This window comes from Cetorhinus maximus, chromosome 3, assembly GCF_964194155.1.
Source record: "Cetorhinus maximus chromosome 3, sCetMax3.hap1.1, whole genome shotgun sequence".
NCBI lineage: Eukaryota > Metazoa > Chordata > Chondrichthyes > Lamniformes > Cetorhinidae > Cetorhinus > Cetorhinus maximus.
The window spans coordinates 123,857,325-123,879,048 of NC_135881.1; the positions used below are offsets into that span (position 1 = coordinate 123,857,325).

Consider the following 21,724-nt stretch of genomic DNA (forward strand, 5'->3'; position numbering starts at 1 on the left):
AAAGGATTCACAAAAGAAATTTTACATTTAGAAAGTGTAGAGACTGTGTAGTACAATATTCTATTAAGTTTGAAACTTGATACAGAAGTTTTAAAACTCAATTCCAATTACACTGCTTTTAATGTTACACCAGATTATATCTGAAAAAGAAAATAAGCTTGCATCCCAGTAAAAGAGAGGCGATATAAGTATCTTTACTGCAACATAGCATATGATCAATTATAGCACGAGGGCTAGTGCTACATGAAGCACAGAGGTTTGAAGGAATGATTTGAAATTAGTATAGAAATGGCAAACCAGTACGTAAAAATATCAAGCTATTAATTATATGCTGCTTGCTGATGTATGCCTATACGATCTATTCATTCTGGAAACAGGTGGGAAGTGCTAACAGGCAATATATTTGATGCTTCTCAATCCAAAGGTTCTCTAGACAAAGTATCCTTTGAATTGCGTAAGTAGAATTCAATCTTAGGCTGTTTGAGCACAGAATTTCCCTGCAAGTCTGTCTCCTTTTCTCAATTCTCTTTGTTCCCTTCTTACTGATGGCATCAGATTTTTGGGGATCACGTTCCCAATTTTTGTAATCATTGTTTACTGTATGGAACTATTTGTGCTTACATTAGCTTTGCCTTGGATAATCTGATGCAGGATATCTTAATGAAAAAGTCAACTGTTAACTCTGCATATAATGAAAAATTTGACATCCTACTCCTGCATTTTATTTTGCGTTAGCATAGATTTAAAACAAAACGTGAGTATATTCTGCTCTAAAAGCAGTGCATTAGTGTTTATGGCATGGATTTTGCAGGGTAAAAGTAAGGTAAAGCAAGTTTCAAATTCTCAGTTTAAAAAAAGGAACACAAATGCCTATTCAGAAATTATGATTGCCAGAAAGATTCCCAATTAATAGTTAAATCAGATACCCAACAGCAATCCATGGAATATCCCAAGCACCTCCCTCAGAGGCATCTTTAATTTTTTTGTAAACTGTTGTACATTATAGTTGGTCAATGTGCAGGTACTACCTTGCAGGTCAAAATATAGAAATACACCATTAACTAAAAACAAAAATTTAATCCTTATAATCCTTTACAATTGTGAAGACACATTGTTAAGAGTTCTGTCACATTACATTTTCAATCTGGGGCAGAAATTCAATGTTCCACTATTACCTGGTTAGATCAATAGGTTCCAGAACTGGCAAATCAGTTTTAAAGAATCTTTCAGAAGGACATTACAACAGTCTAACCCTCTTGCACATTTTCAATAGTTATTTTGTAAAATGCATATTTTGATCTTTTCTAGGTTTACATCAGATTTTCTTTGAATAAAAAAAATACACCTCAGAACTCTAGGACAGCTTCAAACAGCAAATACAACCCCATGACAAAGTCAAACACCATCACAAAACTAATGAATGTTGGCATTTGCATGTTCAAAAACAACCTGTACTTGGTAATTAAAAGATTACCATTAAATTCCGGCCCTGCCCTTTCCCTACTTCAGGTTATGAACTACATAAATCAGTTCAAGCAAGTAGCTTTTAGAATGGCCTTTCCAAAGCAGTATATAGCCACAGAAACTATCATGCACAACTACCAAAATCTTAACCCCACCCCCCTCCAAAAAAAAGTCACTGTAACACGTTGATTAAAAATCAAGACAGTTGTCCAGAAAGCAGGAGAGTCTGATCAGTAACGACCTGCAAAACAAATGATAGAAGTAATTTGATTACCATCATGAATTATTCAAATAAACCTTATTAGTTACTACACTTGACTACCGTGCATTTTCATTAGTTAATTATATTCATCACCTGCAATGCAAATAACTCAGTTTTAGTACTTACGTGGCGAATAGGAACGAGATCTCGAGCGTGATCGGTATCCTCTGCTGTAATATGGTGATGGTGACCGTCGTCTACTATAATAAAACAACAGATTGGAAGTCTCAGCTACCTTAAAAAGCTTCGTTTGGCATTCAAATTTTTAATCAACAAAACTTGTGCATGGCCACATTGTGAAGTTCACTGTACTACTTTGCAGACTGTGTTTAGCCCGTATCCTCAGCTGAAAATTAAAATATGAATGTGAACAGAGCAGCATACAATTTCTCTCGGTGAACCAGCCTACTGGTCTCCATTGGCCACAAAGAAAGGCTACTTGGGTGAACAAGATTATCACCATACAGAGCAGAAACTCTCCCCTAAATACTTTGATGAGGAGAGGAGAGCTTTTGCTTTCACCAGTGCCATTTGCAGATTTATACATATTCATTTAAACCTGCATACTTGAACACAAGTCATCCAGGAATAAGGTCAAGGAGTATCAGAACAGATTAACGTCTAATATAAAAGGGTACTCTTTGAAAACAGTAAAGATAGTTCAATAAGAGGATGGGGTTGATTAGGGATCCAAAATATAACATCCTTCTGGAGGCAAGGACATGGCAGGATGCTGCCAATATAGCAGTAAAAAAAGGAGAAAGCAATGGATAGGATTAAAATAGAGAAGGGGAACTTAAAAGGTTGGTAGGTCTCAAAGTATAAAGTCAATAGGTCTGGATGGGATGCATCTTAGGTTACAGAAGGAAGTAAAGATGTAAACTGTGCAGGCTCCAGTCATAACCTTCCACTCCTTAGATTTGGGGGTGGCAGAGAAAAGTGGTAAGTTTTGAAAGGAAGAATGAGGGGAAGTATGGTTTAACTGGTACAAATTTGAACGGGTTCAAGGACAAGCTGGGGGAGGTGTGGGGGTTGGTGTATGTATACAAATGTTTGAAGGTGACAGGACAGGAAAAACTTTTTAAAAAAGCATCAAGATACTTGGCTATTTATTTTTATTCATTCATTCACAGGATGCGCGCTTCGCTGGCTGGGCCTGCATTTATTCCCCACCCCTAGTTGTCCTTGAGAAGATGGTGGTGAACTGCCTTCTTGAACTGCTGCAGTCCATGTGGTGTAGGTACACCCACAGTGCTGTTAGGGAGTTCCAGGATTTTTACCCAGCGACAGTGAAGGAATGGCAATATATTTCCAAGTCAGGATGGTGAGTGACTTGGAGGGGAACCTTCAAGTGGTGGTGTTCCCATCTATCTGCTGTCCTTACCCTTCTAGGTGGTAGTGGTCGTGAGTTTGGAAGGTGCTGTCTAAGGAGCCTTGGTGAATCTTCTAGATGGTACACACTGCTGCTACTGTGCATCGGTAATGGAGGGAGTGAATGTTTGTGTATGAGGTGCCAATCAAGCGGGCTGCTTTGTCCTGGACGGTATCCAGCTTGACTGCTGTGGGAGCTGCACTCATCCAGGCAAGATTCCACCACACTCTTCGGTTTCTGGTCAATGGTAACCCCCAGGATATTGAGTGGGAGATTCAGTGATGGTAATGCATTGATGGTAAGGGGTAATGGTTGGATTCTCTCTTGTTGGAGATGGTCATTACCTGACACTTCTATGGCATGAATATTACTTGCCACTTGTCAGCCCAAGCCTGGATATTGTCCAGGTCTTGCTGCATTTGGACATGGACTGCTTCAGTGAGTTGCCGCAAATGGTGCTGAACATTGTGCAATCATCAGCAAACATTCCCATTTCTGACCTTATGATGGAAGAAAAGTCATTGATGATGCAGCTGAAGATGGTTGGGCCGAGGACACTACCGAGTGATGTCCCGGAGCTGAAATGACCGACCTCCAACAACCACCTTCCTTTGTGCAAGATATGACTCCAACCAGCGGAGAGCCCCACCTCAGGAGTCTAGCTCCATTGCCCATGTTTGAACCAAGGCTGTAATGAGGTCAGGAGCTGAGTGGCCCTGGCAGCATCCTAACTAAGCATCAGTGAGTAGCTAAGCAAGTGCAAGATAGTACTGTTGATGACTTCTTCCATTACTTTAGTGATGACAGAAAGTAGACTGATTTGGTGGTAATTGGCCGGATTGGACTTGTCCTGCTTTTTGTGTACAGGACATACCTGGGCAATTTTCCACATAGGCAGGTAGATGCCAGTGTTGTAGCTGTACTGGAACAGCTTGGCTAGGGGCACGGCAAGTTCTGGAGCACAATTCCTCAGTACTATTGCCGGAACATTATCAGGGCCCCATAGCCTTTGCAGTATCCAGTGCCTTCAGCCTTTTCTTGATATCACGTGGAGTGAATCGAATTGGCTGAAGACTAGCATCTGTGATGCTGGGGACCTCCGGAAGAGGCAGAGATGGATCATCCACTCGGCACTTCTAGCTGAAGATTATTGCAAATGCTTCAGCCTTATCTTTTGCACTGCTGTGCAGGGCTTCCCCATCATTGAGGATAGGGATATTTGTGGAGCTGTATTCATCCAGGCAAATGGTGTGCAATCGATCGCATTCTTACATCTTGCAGATGGGGCATAGGCTTTGGGAAGTCAGTTGAGTTACTTGCTGCAAAAATGGCCTCTTTTAGTGTTGTATTATTCCATGATCACAAGCTGACCCTTTCCTGACAGTGGGTGAAGACAAAAAGATCTGAAAATTTGTGCAACAAGGAATTACGTGGGGGTTTTTGAATCTAACTTTCCAATTGTGTCCCTGGAGAAAACTCCAGGCCACAATCAAAAACACCAAATTTGATTTACTTTGTAGCTCAGCTTAGATGGTTAAACATTCTCCAGTTTCAAAAACAGCAGTTGTAAATCTCAAACTTAAATGAGGTTTTACATCAATTGTAATGTATTATAAACAAGTCAATTTCCAGATGTACACAGGCAACACCCAGCTGTACGGCACCATCACATCTCGTACAACCCCTCCACTATCCCTAAACTCTCAGACTGCTCGTTTGACATCTAGTACTGGATGAGCAGAAATTTCCTCCAATTAAATACTGGGAAGGGTGAAACCATTGTCTTTGGTCCCCATGACAAGCTCCATTCCCTAGCCACTGATTTCATCCCTCTCCAAGGCTAAACCAGGCTGTTCTAACCCAAGGTGAGCTTCCAACCACATATCTGCACCATCATGAAGATTGCCTATTTCCTGACATAGCTCACCTCCATCCCACCTCAGCTTATCTGCTGCTGCAACCCTCATGTATGTCTTTGTGACCTCTAGATTTGACTATTCTAACACATACCTGGCCACCATCCCACATGGTGCCCTCTGTAAACATCTAAAATTCTGCTGACCTTATATTTAATCACGCCAAGTGCTGTTCACCCATCACCCTTTGCGCACTGACCTACACTGGCTCCTGATTAAATAATGCCTCCATTTTTAATTTCATCCTAGTTTTCAAATCTCTCCACGGCCTCATCTTTTCCTATCTCTATAATCTTGGTCAGCTCCACAACCCTCAAATTCTGGCCCTTGAGCATTCCTGATTTTAATTGCTCCGCTATTAGTGGGCATGCCTTCACCTGCTAAGTTCCTGAACTCTGGAATTCCCTCCATAACCTCTTCGTCTTTCTACCTCATTTTCTTCCTTTAAGATGTCTACCTCTTTAACCAAACTTAGCAATTTGACCCAATATCTTCTGCAGCTCGGTGTCATACTTTATTTTATAATGCTTCTTCCGCCCACCACCTTGCACTTCGGGTCTCATTCGTTATCGGAACAGTCCTCAATGTATTTTGCAATGTTCACACACTGCGTTCAGTTCTCCACCTCTTACCCACCAGCACCACATTTAGCAAAGACACACCAACACAATGCACAAGCAACCAGGGGCAGGCACTGTGCACACACATTCCCTCTGCCAGAATCAATAGAAAGTCTGTTCCCTCTCAGCTGCTGTGTTCATAAGCTCAGAGTTGCATTGCGTTCTTTTTAAAATGTTTAAAGCACGAGGTATTTCAAATACACCTCGACACTGTGTAGCGGGGGAAGCAGAGGTTGAGAAAATATTTCAAAGGGTGGAATTCCATATTCGGCATACTGACCCAATGATATTAATACTAAACTTCAAGCTTCTTGCATGTGGAAATGTATATAAACCTCATTCACATTGCAAGGTGTCAATTCATCTTGACCGTAAACTAATTTGCACTGAAAGAACTCGAGCTCTGACTTACAACTAGATCTGGTTACAATTTTGTGTCCTAATTTTAGGTGGAAACATCATGTGCACAAGTACCAGAAAAATTAAGTTTGTCTCCAAATTTTGTAACTCACTAACCTGAGCACAGAATATACAACTATTTCACCAATTTCTGTGATCGAAACTTTAAATGCACACTTGAAGAGGTTTGGATGCATTGTGCAGGGAGGAATAATAGACTAAAGACTCGAGGGCAAGAGATAGTCTAATTCAGGGGTTCCCAAACTGTGGGTTGTGGCCTACGGGATGAAATTTTGGTGGCACAAAGTCTGACATCATTATGGCAGCTGTGGAGCAGCCTTATGGAATTCTTGCAATGGGCCACTTTGATTGAACAACTCGCTTGCATGCTCTGCAGTAAGAGTCTGACTGGCTATCGTGAGATCTGTTGGAGCCGGCCCCAATTTTGCTGTCTTGAGTTTGATCCAGTGGTATTCATTATGCTTTCCTCAGGAGTGATGCAGCAACCAGCAGGGTTGGGGAGTACAAGGGACACAGTGGCATTTCTGTTACGGGTACCTCTAGTATACATTGCAGTCTGAATTTTAACTGCCTGTTCTCTGGGGGTAGACCATTTAAGTTAATGTTTGCTGCACAATAAATTATGTGGAGCAAGACAGCATGGGGGCTCTGAGGTACACTCCTCTGTCAAATACATCCACTCCATGGCTTAATTAGTATGCAAAATTTACTGTGCCACTGGAACAGAAATGGTTTTAATGCTGCTGCTTTATAGCATCCTTCGCAACTACCCATCCCCATGCTCTAACTCTGGGGTCACATCAATTTGGAAGTGTTAAAGTGAGGTCAGTGGGAAAGTTTGGGAAGCACTGGTCTAATGGAACAGATGCAATGGGCAATAAGCAATGAAAGGTTCCTTTGACTGTTTGTAATACAGCGCTATCATGGTTTAAACTCAAGACTGGAGCATCTGAAGTCAGTGAATCATTGACAGACCAAAAAAGCTGAAAACTTTCTATCAATAATTTGGGACAGGAAGATCAGCAGCAACCCAAGAAAAAAATTTAACTCTACTAGGCTACAATTACTTCAGAAATTCAGATTATCTGGAGGGCTACCATGACAAATGATGTTTGAAAGAAAGAACACCCCAGCCTGAGAAAAAAAGTGAATTAGTGTTCCATATTCCAGCATGTGAATGAGTGATGTCCAGTAGTCGAGAGAGGCACTATATTTCTTTAGGGTCCATAAAGAACGTAGAAATGGAAAGCCCTGTAAAGTAATGTTACTGATAGCAAGATGATGTCAAATGAGCAGATGGCTTTCACATCATGAATTGTAGCCTGCATTAAACTGTGTAGAGGATGCTGAAAGAACACTCAGCATTTCAAAGACATTCGATGCATTAAGCGTCTTAATTCCACCCTCCACAACATTATTCAGACAGTATAGAATGCTTTACCTGTAACGATAATCATAGTCCCGATCATCATATCGATCATATTTATCATATCCTCGATCATAGTATGAATCTCGACGACGGCCTCCACCGCCACCTCCCCCACTACTGCTAAAGTGGAATAAAAGGAAGCCTATTAGTAAACAAATAAACTGAACTGAAATTCAAGAAAGGCAGAAGTTGTTTATCCTTACTGAGTAGGTCGTCCCATGTAGATCCCAGGAGTGGGAGTGTGGGGCCTCTTTGTAATAGAATAATCAACACGAATACGTCTACCATCCAGTTCCATTCCGTTAGCACGCTCCATTGCCTACAGAAAGACATTTTTAAAACCAAAATTGAGTTTACTTCTCCACCTACCAATTATGTCCATCAAATAATAACACTAAGCTCTCCAATGTCTTAATTCAATAAATATAATATACTTAAACAAGCCAAGTCAACTCGTATTGCAGAACGAGCAATAGAAATTGCTCTGCAACTTCATGCCAAGAAGCACAATGCAAAATTTTTAGTTAGCAGCATATAATTAGCACTATCACACAAAATAAATGACCCTGACGTGAAGTATTGTTGTCTGATGGCCCTCTGGTTACCTCTTTTGCATCCTCTAGTCTTTCAAAATAAACAAATGCAAATCCTCTTGAACGCCCAGTCCGTTGATCATACACAACATTGACTCCTGCCAATGGTCCGTACCGAGAGAAAACTTCACGAAGATCACGCTCAGTGGTGTACAAACTAAGACCAAAAACACCCAGGCAGGTGTTTGGATCTGGATTAGCCTGCAAAAACAATGCATGAACAGCTCAGAAGAATTTTGTGGTGCCAAATCCTCCAATGATTCTATAAAAAAATTTAACGAAACTTCATCTCTCAGAAATCAGGTTTGATTACATACAAAGTCACCTGTGAAGAGAATCAGCATGGCCTTTCATTGTATTTTACTGTTCATTAAAGAGTAGGTACAGCAAAATTAGTTTGATGAACATCTACCCTTCTATACGTCATTGACAAGCAATTGAAATTACTAGACATGCTCACCACACTCTGCTTGGAAGTCCAAAGTAGACTTAAAGGATTCATTTAGTGCTGGCATATTTTTGTATGAAATCTCAGAGGCCTTCAAAGGAAATCTTACAAGGCTCACACATTAGTGCTCAACTTTTTGAAAGCTTCTCATGCCAACCCTCAACGCACAAAACTATTCAAACTTTCAACATAAACCAACTTTGGCCTCAAGTACAATGTCTGCATATTTTCTTAGTGGAGTTGTCTAAATGTCCTAATGATGTTCATAAAACTATTTGGAACCAAGTCCCACTGTTACAAATTAAAATTTTCCATCAAAGCATTTTTTACTAGTTCCAAATGGTGCAGAATTTCTTTATTCCTTCATCTGGTGTGGACCTCACTAGCAAGGCCAGCATTTGCTGCCCATCCTTAATTGTCCTTGAACTGAGTGGCTTGCTAGGCCTTTTCAGAGGGCAGTCAAGAGTCAACCACATTGCTGTGGGTCTGGAGTCACATGTCAGCTAGACAAGTTAAGGATGGCAGATTTCCTTCCCTAAAAGAAATTAGTGAACCAGGTGGGTTTTTACAACTATCAGTGATAGTTGATCACTGATAGTTCCCAAAGAATTAGCCTGGGCCTCTGGATTAATCATCCAGTGACATTACCACTACTCCACCATCTCCCTTAACCCCCACTTTTGTATGGACAGCTGTATCAGCACACAAACCGTTTATCCAGAAAGTCATGGCTACCTTGGAGTGTCAACAGAACCTTACCATGGAACTCCAGCTCCAACTTTTAAAACAGAAAAATGCAATCAATTTGAATTTCAAATAACTGAACCTGTTCTATCTCTGGTGTTGCCTGAATAACCCATTTTGTGACAACTATCTGACACCACATTCCACAAATTCAATTTTTTCCACTCAATCCAGCATACTAGAGAGTGGGCCGAATGGACCCCTTCTATGCTGTATCATTCTATAATTGTCTGTATTAGCCTTGTTCACAGTTCTCAAACTGTAGCAATAAATCATAGGCATATAAACAAAATTTCACCAATTCTACTCTAAAATTCAAAATATCAGCCTTTTACTACATTACCAGTCACTGTAGTGGCTTGGGGTGGGGAGAGGGGAAAGGAAAACGGGACAAATGACTTTGCATATCTAAACTGAAAAAGTAAATTAGCTATACAATTCGTATTTTGATTTAAGAAAGAATTATAACTTTAAACAGCAAGAAAGTTTGATTGGCATTTACCTACAATTCGTCATGAGCAAGTTATTTGCACTTGTTTAAAGGAAACAAAATTACATGAATTGAGTTCAGTCTTTCCCATGGTTTAAGAACTTGACAGCACTAGGCCATTCAGACTTTTGAACCAGTTCTGAGCCTTGATTCAGATCACTGAGCTACACTGAGTTACGTGGATAGATTGGAGAAGTGGGAGTTGTTCTCCTTAGAGAATATAGAGTGGAAATTTATAAAGCTGTACAAAATCATGAGGGATCTGAACAGGGGGAGAAGCTGTTCCCCTTGCCAGAAGGGTCAAGAACCAGGACACCAACATAAAGCGATTGCTGAAAGAACCAGAGGTGGCATGAGGAAAACACTTTTAGGCAGCATATAACTAGGGTTTAGAATGCACTGCCTGAGAATGTGGTATAGGCAGATTCAAATTGTGGTTTTCATAAAGGAATTGGATTTTCTGAAGAGAAAAAATTTGCAGGCTACAGGGAAATGGAGGGGGAGTAGGCCAACTCGAGTTGCTTTTGTAGGGAGCCGGCAGATACGTTGGCTGAACGGCCTCCTCCTGTGTTGTAATGATTCAATGAAAACATTCCCATGATTAACATGGTTTAAGGATGACATTGGTACAGGGAACAAAACAAAGCACACCGAGTCAAGTTGCAACTTATTGGATATTTGTGTTGGCGTGGAATTTTTTTTAAGAGTCAGAATAGCAGGAGAGCCAACATTTTATCGAACATGCTGCTGTAGAGAGATTGAATGACAACACATCCATTAGACATCTGGAAACAATCAAGTTGTTTGAAAGTAAGTTTTCAATTTACGTTTTGAGAACCGAGTTTCCCTTCTTTCTTCCCATATCCTGCTCGCCTCCAGGAATCATCCTTCATCTGGGACGATGGGGCAGTCCTGGCAGCGGACTTCTCCACATCTACAATCAACGCTCCGTGCTTCGCTGACACATGTCCTGTCTGTAGGACAAGAGGGACAGAATGAGTTTTCCCCCCTCTCAGAGTTGGGAGGCTCCATTAACAGGTGGCATACTGCCCATAAGCTCAGACAAGATTGAAAACTTCACTACTGTGGCTGAAGGATTGAATTCCTGGACAGCTCATGAAATGAGATCCAAGGGTTACAAAGATAACATTAACAGTCACCATCAAACTAGCAGTTGATAAACTGCAGTGCAAGAAAATTAAATGCTACTGCATAAGAATAACTTACTATTGAAGTATAGGTTTTGCTACATTAATGAAGTCCCAGAGCTTTATACACAAAATAATTAACAAAATTTATTCTATAGCTGCACAAATTTGTCACCTACAATGACCACTCACTTGTGTGAATCATCACAAACTCACGAGTCGTTTTGCATTCCAAACTGAAATCACACCTCAAGAATATGGTACTCTTCAGCAGAACATTGTTCAAACAAAATTTGCTTAATTAAAACTCAATGGGTGGCAGTTACTTATAAACATTCTTCTACTCCTCAGAACATCAGAACCACAAGTCGTATGCACTTGTGAAGTGTTATTCATCCTTCACCAACGAGACTATGCATGTTATTTATTTAAATACAATAACCTACTCTACTTCCTGCATGGCGCCTTCGGCTGGACATTGGGGAATGACTACGGCTCCTTCTGCGTGATCGATACTCAGGTGTGTAGGACCGGCTACGGGATCGCCTTCTGTGCGAATGGGAACGAGATCTGGAACGCGAATAACGCCGGTGCGAATGCCTTCTGGAGTGAGATCTGGTAATAATATTAATAAAACGCTTTAGTTAGTATATTTCCATAAACATATGGCAGACAAATGTAAGATATTACCAAACATCCAAGTCCATATGAACATATTTCTTTATGTTTCAACTTCTAACTGATAAATTGATCACAGTCCTGGAATAGGACTCATTTAGGTTCCTTACATTACACCATACTCATTTCTATGCCATCTTTCAATGCATATCCCAAAGTTGTCTATGTAGGTATAAAAACAGTTGCTGTGCAAGATCAATATCTGTTGACTGAATAAAATTAATAATGCATTTTTTAAAATTTCTATAGTAGTTGCTGAGATTTATTTTTAAAACAGAACACACTTTTAAGACAGTCAAAGATTTCTTGTAATGTATTGACCAGCCCTGACCAAAATAATTAAAATAAACTACAATAATCTTTTAATAATAGAACTTTCATCTCTAATTCAGATGCCGAACCACTCTTCAAAAATGCCTCGGCACATAGTAGCAAGCCTGTACCCTGACTGTCATCACTCTACTTTGATGTTTCCATGAGTACTGAAGCAATTGAACAATTGGTCTGCTTAATTTCAACACGTGTGAGACTATTTTGTACTGCCACCAGTGCAGCATAAGGAAAACCAACAGGTATTTGAAGGCTGCATGATTATTACTGGTCAGGTAGAATGCCTAGCAGCTAATAAGACAAACAGAGCAACTTATGAATGAGGAGCTGCAGAGCATAATACAAAGTCACAGCAGGATGGATGACTGGCCACAGTCAGATATTTATTTTACTGTATCCATTGCTGTATGAAACATGCATTGACCCTTGCACCAAGAACTGTACCCTTGTATTTTCTCCCCACAATCTGTAAACAGCAAACTGTACAAATGTCCTTTTCGCAATCACAACAGAGAACAGGAGAACTGCAATATCTGCTAATATTTTTTTACGTAAAAGTTATTTTGATCAGTTGATGGCTGATGCCAGACTAAGGTCACGTGGAATGATGACTCAGTCAATTTTAGAGAAACCCAGAGATTATAGATTCTTTTTTTTTTTCAAGAAAAACTTAGCATGATCACAGATCCCAGGAGTCTTTTTAATTAAGCTTGGTTAAAAGTTTGATGGCCAGAAATTACCTGGTGTACAGACTGAATTTAGGAAGGAAAATCAATGCTAGGTGCTGCATATTACTCTCAACCATTCAAATATTCCAAAAGGATATTAAAACATAGCTACTAGCTAACCAGATGGTATCTGTCTCACAATTAAGGAGTGGAATGGAGGAAGGCTGCTGGAAAGTAGGACAGTCAAGAATAGGCAATGAGTGATAATTGGCAGGCAGCAGCACGTACCACGCAGCATGTGCGGGGAGAATGTAGCTGCCAGCCAGGGGGACAGCTTTTGCTGTGATTAAGCTTGGGCTGGTGGAGAAATGTAGAAAACAAAACAACTAGGATTAAGTGAAAATTGTGCTGTTATGTGGATACCATTGACCAAACAGCAATATTATAAGCTTATTGTAGTATTAGAGACTCAGATGTGCATTAAGGCATCCAGCTATTTGTTAAAAGGTGTATATTATCATACCTACCTGCTAAATAAATACACTTACCTAGACTTGGACCTTGATCGAGAGCGAGATTCTGAACGTTTTGAGGCCCTAGATGGACTGCGAGATGCAGAGCGACTTTCTGATTTTACACGGCCAGCACTTCCACTTGGAGATTTTGATGGCGAACGGGACTCCTGGCATGACAGAACAAAGTTATTTATTGTACATAAAATATGAAATTTTTAAACCTTAGTAGTGATCATCTATAATTCAGATATTGTCTCAGGTAGTAGCAGAGGGACAAAATGGTTAAGTATCCTTCACTAATGTCACTTTGGCCCCTGCTAAAGCACAAAAAACTTCAACCCATAGTAAGTACTGCACATTCCTAAAGAATACACATTCCCTACAAATATACCTAATCACCAACATTCTATGAAACTTTCTTAAATAATCATGCATTTTATGCTAAAACTTGAGCATACAGACACGTGAACATAAACCATACATTACTTAACCTAGGACACATTCAATCTTCCAGATTCTTTTAATTTTCCAGATTCTTAATTTTCCAGATTCTTTAAATTTTAGTTCACTCTTGCTTTCTATTTTCTTCATTTCTTCATTTTCAAAGTTTTCATACTCCGTGTATTCTTCCCAATTCAAACAATTCATTAATGCCTTATAAAAGCAAGCTCTTCTATCTGACCAATCTTCTGTTCATTTCCCATTCAAATTTTATTTTCTGATCTGCAATACTTGTGATTAGCCTTCTGTTATCTTGATTATTCTTCCACATTCTTGGAAAATACTCTTCCATTTCTTCAATATTAACCTTAATGGAAAAAGAACATTCAGTAGGATGAAGCATGGGGTTACAATCTGCTGGATTTGCACTACAGCCTACCATCTTTCTAACTAAACACCAGCAGGTGGAATAATTCCATTAATTAAAAAAGTCCCTTCATAAAATTCCTGAAATAAATATGTACTCCTGTGGTTTTACTTACTTGGTGTAAAGTTTTAGAAACAGAACAAAAAAAGGCAGTATCTGATTAAATTGAGAAACTTGCCTTGAATTTTTAATTCTTCCCCTCTTCACTTCCAAAAAAAGTCTAAGAAAAAAATTCCAATATGCACAGTAATACTTTGTGCCTGATACAGAACACTCAGGAAATTATGATTGCCATTTGAAAAAGCATTTTCTTGTAAATTAATTTTCATTATTAGTTAAATATTGGTCACCTTGTGTTGAAAATATCTGTCCTGAAAATGCAAGGTTGCAGTTAATATAATTACCTAGGAACACAATTCTACTACCCTTAATTAGCGAGGATGGGTAGAATGTGTTCAAAATAGTTACAACATTGTAACATACAATATTGTAACCCAACCTCAAGTACAAACCAATTCGTAATGCTTTTGCCTTTCCTGGTCACATGGCTGTCCAGATTCAAAATGCAAACCTTGCCTTTGCAACTTTGAGGCTGAACTATTAAACTCCAGTTCCCCATCACAATTTCCCAAAACAGTAGCTAACAATATCTGAAGAACTGTGATGAGAAAAAATGTGTTTGATCTAGAACCAGTAACTTTTGCTTAGATGAAGCGTTCAACACAAACTATTAACTAATAGCCGACTTTCAACAGTCCCAAGTCCTTTACCAGATCATATAACATCAGGTACATCAGGAACTTAGTTAAAATAATTACTGCCCAATAATGGACAGCTTGAAAGCAGTCAAGCAAGTTATGGCCACTATAGATAGAATATAGCTGCAAGTGCAATAAAACATCAACCCCTATCTTAAACTTAGGCTGTTTCAGTGAAAGTTGTGCTCAAGTGGTATAATAGATTTCCAGCAACCTTTAAGCCTGAAGCCAGTACGCCGTCAGGTGAAATACAGGATAAAACTTCCACATTATCCCAATTACCCATAACCTCAGAAACCATATCAAAGAAAGTGTTAACATTTCCATATCCATGGCCAATTTGTGCGATCAAATCTCACCAATGCACACTGGCCAAAAGTGCTTCAATTTAGACTTCACAGGGTTATGGGCAAGACTACAATTTACAAAAGAACCATCAAACATGATCCCTAAAAATTCTAAGCCCTCCAATTTAATGCAACACATTTTCACATTTAACTCATCATAAACCAATGGGTCCAACTATAAACTAAATAGTATGGGGTCCCTGGAACACCAGTCAAAATCCCATTTAAGAAACAGAATTTGGCAATCACTGTAAAGTACAGGTCGCAGTTATGGAGATGGAAAGGAAGAGGCTATCACACCATTTGACTTAAACCCAGAAGTAGAACCTGACAATATTTTAAAACTCAGTCAGCTGAATAGGTCGATCTACTTCTCAATGTCATCGATAGTTTAACTACTTTCCATGCTCATTATCAAAGATATGTACCTCTTTAAATTATTCTATCAGTTAAATTATGCTCAGTTTTGTGAATCTGTACCCAAAATGCAAAGTCAAATCCCCTATTTTTCATCTATTCAAGTAGATTAGCTGGAGACAGTCACAATAATGTACAAAAACCATATATCTGTACATGCATTCAGTCTGCATCCTTGACTTTTTGTCTTGCTGGTCACAATGCCTCTAGTGAAAACATTGTTCACAGGAGAAAGAAAAACATGCACTACTTTTATGTTGCCATGTCAATTTTTATAATGGAAAACACCACACCTTGTAAACACACTATGCTGCACAATGTTGCCATCAACTTTGCAGACTCTTTCCACTGGCCGTATGTTCACTGCCTGCCCCCAACTTTAACTGCACTTGAATCACAATTGTACAAGAATATCTTTCTTGGGCCCAAAGTGGGCAACCTCAGACCAAGCTCCATCTGCCACAGTTTTGTCTGCACACAATCAATATCTGTTGCAACATTCTGCTCCTACCCACACCATTTACTGTGCCACATCACTTAATGCTGCCAGAAAACCTATATACAGTTTACTTCTCTCTATTCTAATGTGCTTCATTGCAAGAACCCCAAGCCAGTGGCGGCTCCCATCGACGTTAAGTGCTTTGGCCTGACCAGCAATGTAGTCCTGCCTGAGCTACCTCCGGCCAGGATGCAGAGAGCAGTGTGCGCACATGGGTGGGAGTGAGAGTACGAGCATACGTCTGCACGCGTGGGAGCGAGGCGCAAGCAAGTGTGTCTGCGTGTGGGGAGAGCACGAGTGTGTCTGAGAGAGAGAGCGCGTCTGAGAGAGAGAGCGCAAGCGTGTGTGTGAGCACGAGCCTGTGGGTGAGAGTGAGTGCGCAAGTAGGACTCACATTTACAGCACAGGAGGCAGCCATTTGGCCCATCGTGTCCATGCCTGTCAACAAATATCTGACTACATTAATCCCATTTTCCAGCACTTAGCCCTTAGCCCTGGAGGATATGGCAACACAAGTGAATATCTAAATACTTAAATGTTATGAGCGTTTCTGACTCAACCACCCTTTCACGCAGAGTTCCAGACTCCCACCACCCCCAGGTGAAAAAATTTCTCCTCAACTCCACTCTTAGCTTTCTACTCTCTAATTAAATCTATGCCCCCTGGTTATTGATCCCTCTAATGGAAAAAGTGCCTTTCCATCCACCCTATGTTCCTCAATCTTATACACCTCTATCAGGTCCCCTCTCAACCTTCGCTGCTCCAAGCAGAACAACCCCTGCCTATCCAATCTTTCCTCGTAACCCAGACCCTCCAGCCCAGGCAGCATCCTAGTAAATTTCTTCTGCACTCTCTCCAGTGCAACCACATCCCTCCTGTAATGTGGTGACCAGAACTGTATGCAGTATTCCAGTTGTGGTCTAATCAGCGTTTTATACATTTACAGCATAACCTCCCTGCTCTTGTATTCTATGCCTTGGCTAATAAAGGCAAGTATCTCATACGCCTTCTTAACCACCTTACCTACCTGCCCTACCTTCAGGGATCTGTGGATATGCACACCAAGGTCCCTCTGATCTTCAGCACTTTCCAGGGTCCTACCATTCATAGTGTAATACCTTATCTTGTTAGCCCTCCCCAAGTGCTTTACCCCTCACTTTTCCAGGTTGAATTCCATTTGCCACTGCTCTGTCCACTTGACCAGTCCATTGATATCATCCTGCAGTTTACAGCTATCCTCCTCACTATTTACCACCCTACCAAATTTTGTGTCATCCGCAAGCTTCTTGATCATACCCCCTACATTTAGTCCAAATCACTGATGTACACAACAAATAGCAAGGGCCCCAGCACTGAGCCCTGTGGAACCATACTGGAAACAGACTTCCAGTCACAGAAACATCCCTCTACCATCACCCTCTGCTTCCTGCCTCTCAGCCAATTTTGGATCCAACCTGCCACTTTGCCTTGGATCCCATGGGCTCTACTTTCTTGACCAGTCTGTCATAAACAAATCCATGCTATCCCTGATTAATCCATGTCTCCCCAAGTGCAGATTTATTCTGTCCCTCAGAATTCTTTCTAGTAACTTCCTTACCACCAAGGTTAGACTGTATGGCCTGTAATCTCCTGGTCTATCCCTTCTTCCCTTTTTTAATAATGGGACGTTAGCAGAGTGTATGTGGGGGAGGGGGAGAAGAGTGTGGGGGCGCGGGGGAGGGGGCGAGTGTGAGCGAGGGCGTGGGCGAGCGAGGGGAGGGGGCAAGTGCGGGGGCGAGCAAGTGTGGGGGCGGGGGCGAGCAAGTGTGGGGGCGGGGGGAGGGGGCGAGCAAGTGTGGGGGCGGGGGCGAGCAAGTGTGGGGGCGGGGGGAGGGGGCGAGCAAGTGTGGGGGCGGGGGAGGGGGCGAGCAAGTGTGGGCGCGAGCAAGTGTCCGCTCCTTCAGGAGAGCGCTGATCTGGACCGTGGCCTCCACCTGGCATTTTGATGCAGTTAGCTACTGCAAGTGTTCAAGGGGCACCACCATCATAGTTGGATGTGGCATACAAGAATGCACCACCATCTCATCGGGAGAAGCATATTCTTCAGGTAAATCCCTCACCCAAGCACTGAGGCACAGCCAAAGTCAATCCACTTCGAGCCTGCATTCCCCCAGAAAGAATGTATTCTACTTTTCGATTAATGTCCTTTCTTCCTTTTGTGCTATCTCAGGCAGGAGCGAATCAGGCAACAGCCTCTACTATAGTCGATGGGGCTCCCACATTGTAGATTTTTTGCTAAAGTGGCCCTTGCTTGAAAAGTAGTGAGGATGACTGCTCCAATCCTTCAACTATTTGATAAACTGCAATCCCAGTGCCAATCCCTGTGGAATATCCCACCAATCTGTGTCCATATCCATTATCCCTACTCTCAGTCTCCTAACTAATGTCTCATTTCATGGGCTATCCAGCTTATTTCCATATTTCATTTTAAACTGAATTGAAATTCTCAAAAGTTCCATAATGAGATTTGAGTTCACTTTCTCTGGGTTATTCTTCCAGTAACCGAATAATTACACGGCTTCACAACGTTGTACGAGATTACAAATAAGTGCCAAACTGTCTCGAATATATTAATTGAAAAGATCCCACCAATAGAGGTCGTAGCTTTGAACGGTTTGAGTGTAGATTCACAATTCTCCTTAAAACCTTTATACGAAACGTGTTTTATTTGGTCATATCTCAAAAAATCTTTAGAAAAACACAGAAGCTGTAGCTGTGGCAGGTTAATTAACTGTAAAGTTTTGAATAAATGATCCATTGGTAAATCGTAGGCTAAACAGTTTGCAATGTAATTTAGACTGGCAAGGCCCCAATACATCAGATGTTAGGTGGAGCAAATGATACAGTACTGAAGGTTACCAATCAAGTTTATAAACAGTATAATGATTATTTTTACATAAACAAGATTTTCCTCAAAATCTGGCTATACTACACCTGGGGATACTGAGACTCGGTGACCAAAAGCCAAAAAATGCTATTTCCCAACAATGAAAGCCCTCACTGAAACATAGTCAACACCTATTTCAGGTGAAACCATTCAATTTAAATGAGTTCACATTTACTTCAACAGAAAATATTCAAAACCAGGACTACACTAACATGCCAGTTGCATCATTTGTACATTGAACTGTGGAGTACCCATTTACTGAACAGAGAACATGGGAGTGAATACTAGCATTTTATACCTAAACATATTTTAGAATCAATTCATAATTATAAACTTGACACAGGATGATTTTCCATCCGCTTGGAAGATAAAAATATTTAATGCTACATTGCAAAGTTTTTACACTCTACGAAGAGAAAGGTCTAACTTGATACTGCTGCAATTTTGCTATTTATTCCCATTAGTTGAGAACAAATTATTGCAGTAGCTCCAAGGGACACGTGAACTGCCTCAAATCAACAAGCAGCCTCTAGGTCAGGTTTGTCCAACGCGTGGCCCAAGGGCCAGATCACATCAGGGGGATCATTCCAGGCAAACAAAATGTTATTTCATCTTTTCTAATCTAGGGGTGGCAAAGGCCAATTGCAGCACTTCTCCACTAGTTTTGTAATCCTCAAAAGTTAAACGTAACAGTACTTCTGCCCACCTATCTCAAAATTGTGACAAAATGTTAATATATTACCTTTATTAACTACAAAATAGCTCTCTCCTCTACAAAGTGTTACACTTCCAAATTTATGAGTTCATCGTAAAAATGTTAGCAAATATCAAAATCCAATACAAGAAAATAATTCTGGTACTGACATTTCTATTTTACCACAATTATACTCACTTTTAGTAATACCCTCTAATGAAACTAGTAAATTACTTAAGTGTTAAAATAGAGAGATTTAAAAGATTGCTATAGTTTGGGACTGCAGCAGAATGAAGGAGGTTGATGGGACTTGTGTAGTCTGCCTGGCAGTAAGCTTGGGTAGCTCAATTGTTAGAGATCAAAGGGACCCAGCAGTTTTGAGAGGGAGCTGCACAGTATTTGGAGGCAATGATAGCAGCTTCTTAGTCTACAAAGAAACAGTTGTGCTGTAAACTGTCCCTTTACTTCTAAGACGAAAGATAATCGGGATCAACAATAACTAATTAGCATTTCTACTTAGATACAAAGTTGTGTTTCCTGTTGCCATGGGGAAGGGGTAGAGGAAGTCATTTTGAGATCAGGTTACAGACTTCCCTATAAACACAGGGATATCTCAGACACGCAGTGTTGTCTTTTGTGATCTGTAGCCTACGGAGGGGTAGAGAGCAAGAGATAGAACCAGCCAGGCCCATGTCAGAGAAAATGCTGATTCTATCGTCCACCACGCAGAACGCTTGCACTCAGATTGAAGCCTGAATTAGTGAAGTGTTAAGGAGGCTGATTTGCTAGCTTGGAGCTAGAGCAAGAAATCTACAGTGTAACTCTCCCAGTGAGAGATAGTTCTGGGATCAGAAGTTGCCCAGCTGGGAAAGTAACAATGAACCAACTGGAAGCTGGGACTAGCTGTGAGATGTTTACTATAAGAACTGTAATACTGTGGAGAGTGTGATGTGTGATAAGTAACAAGGAGCAGTTTATTTCTACAGCTTAAAAGTATAAGTTGCCTACAAAAAAAATGTTTAGTCAATAGTGTTTTTAGTCATATGATACAATAAAAATTGTAAAACAAAATCTTGACGTGTCATTCTTTCAACGGTGGGTTCAAATCTCTGAAGTTATCGGTCTCTATGGCGATCGTAACATCACCTTGTGTTTAAAACTACACCAAAGTTACTTTATACATCTGTTGTTGAAACAAATGCTTATGGATATAATGTCATTGAACAAAATAAGAAATTAGAAGCTTTGATCACTGAAGATTATGTAAATTATTCTGTGTCCCCAATGAGTTTAAACACCAGGAGGGGCTTCCAGCTCCCTGCCAACCCCAGGAATGGGAGCCTGATGTACTGTCAACTTTGAACTCAATTTTCAGAAGCAGCCTGATAGGTCTCTCAAGACCAATTGTTTCTAGCTGAAAAATATAAATGAAATAAATAACTTAAGTGCATTACAAAATTTACAAATCTGTTCTCTCTTTTTAAAGGATAACATAAAATTGAAGACATTCAAAGGGCTAAACTAGCTTAAATAAGCCAGTAAATATTTATCTTTATAAAACAAAATGGAAACATGGAAAGATAGTTATAGCAAAGTCCACGCTAATTTTACCTCAGATTTTCCATCAGAATTAACTTATCAGGGAACAGTTCAACAAGTAAATGCACCATGTAGTACAATGCTGACTATATTGATCAGAATGGTCCCAGGTTAAGTCTTTGATTTGGGTTAACTTACCTCATCTAAAGTATCAGTGCACAAAAAAGTTCAGCTGGGATTCCTGTCACTGAACCCTGCTATGAAGTGCATGTGTAAGCACATCATTAGTTTTGGAGCCCACTCAAACAGATCAACATTCATCATTTCAATCATGAGCGTTCAACTTATTTTCCAGAGCTGCAGACCTGAGCCATGATTTCCTGCAGCACCACTCAAGACCTCCAATAAACATCTCCCTCAGTTTATTTCCAAAAGAATTTGTTTTAATAATACTGTATTTCTCAGCTCTACACCCCAAATAAAGCAACATCCCTTAAGTAGCAGACCATGAATTGAAGCCCACAGATGGGTACTAATGAGCGAGTGCAGTGCTAGGATAGATTACACGTTAAGCAAATC

The 21,724-nt window shown here is 40.4% G+C and overlaps 1 protein-coding gene across 4 annotated transcripts in view; it reads right to left on the reverse strand.

Annotated features, from left to right (window-relative positions):
* Positions 1–938: 938 nt before the first annotated feature.
* tra2a (transformer 2 alpha homolog) overlaps positions 939–21,724 on the reverse strand; it is a 22,633-nt gene continuing 1,847 nt past the window's right edge. The window contains exons 1-9 of one of the 4 annotated variants that reach the window (XM_078538898.1): positions 13,579–13,727; positions 13,131–13,264; positions 11,353–11,521; positions 10,586–10,732; positions 8,089–8,277; positions 7,687–7,802; positions 7,496–7,603; positions 1,853–1,926; positions 939–1,705 (exon numbers count right to left, since the gene is read on the reverse strand). In XM_078538898.1, the coding sequence (XP_078395024.1) occupies positions 1,695–1,705; positions 1,853–1,926; positions 7,496–7,603; positions 7,687–7,802; positions 8,089–8,277; positions 10,586–10,732; positions 11,353–11,521; positions 13,131–13,264; positions 13,579–13,599 (969 nt within the window). In that variant the 5' untranslated portion in view covers positions 13,600–13,727 and the 3' untranslated portion in view covers positions 939–1,694. Of the gene's footprint in view, positions 1,706–1,841; positions 1,927–7,495; positions 7,604–7,686; positions 7,803–8,088; positions 8,278–10,585; positions 10,733–11,352; positions 11,522–13,130; positions 13,265–13,578; positions 13,728–21,724 lie in introns of those variants that run through there. The other 3 variants (XM_078538894.1, XM_078538896.1, XM_078538895.1) reach the window with 3 other exon arrangements.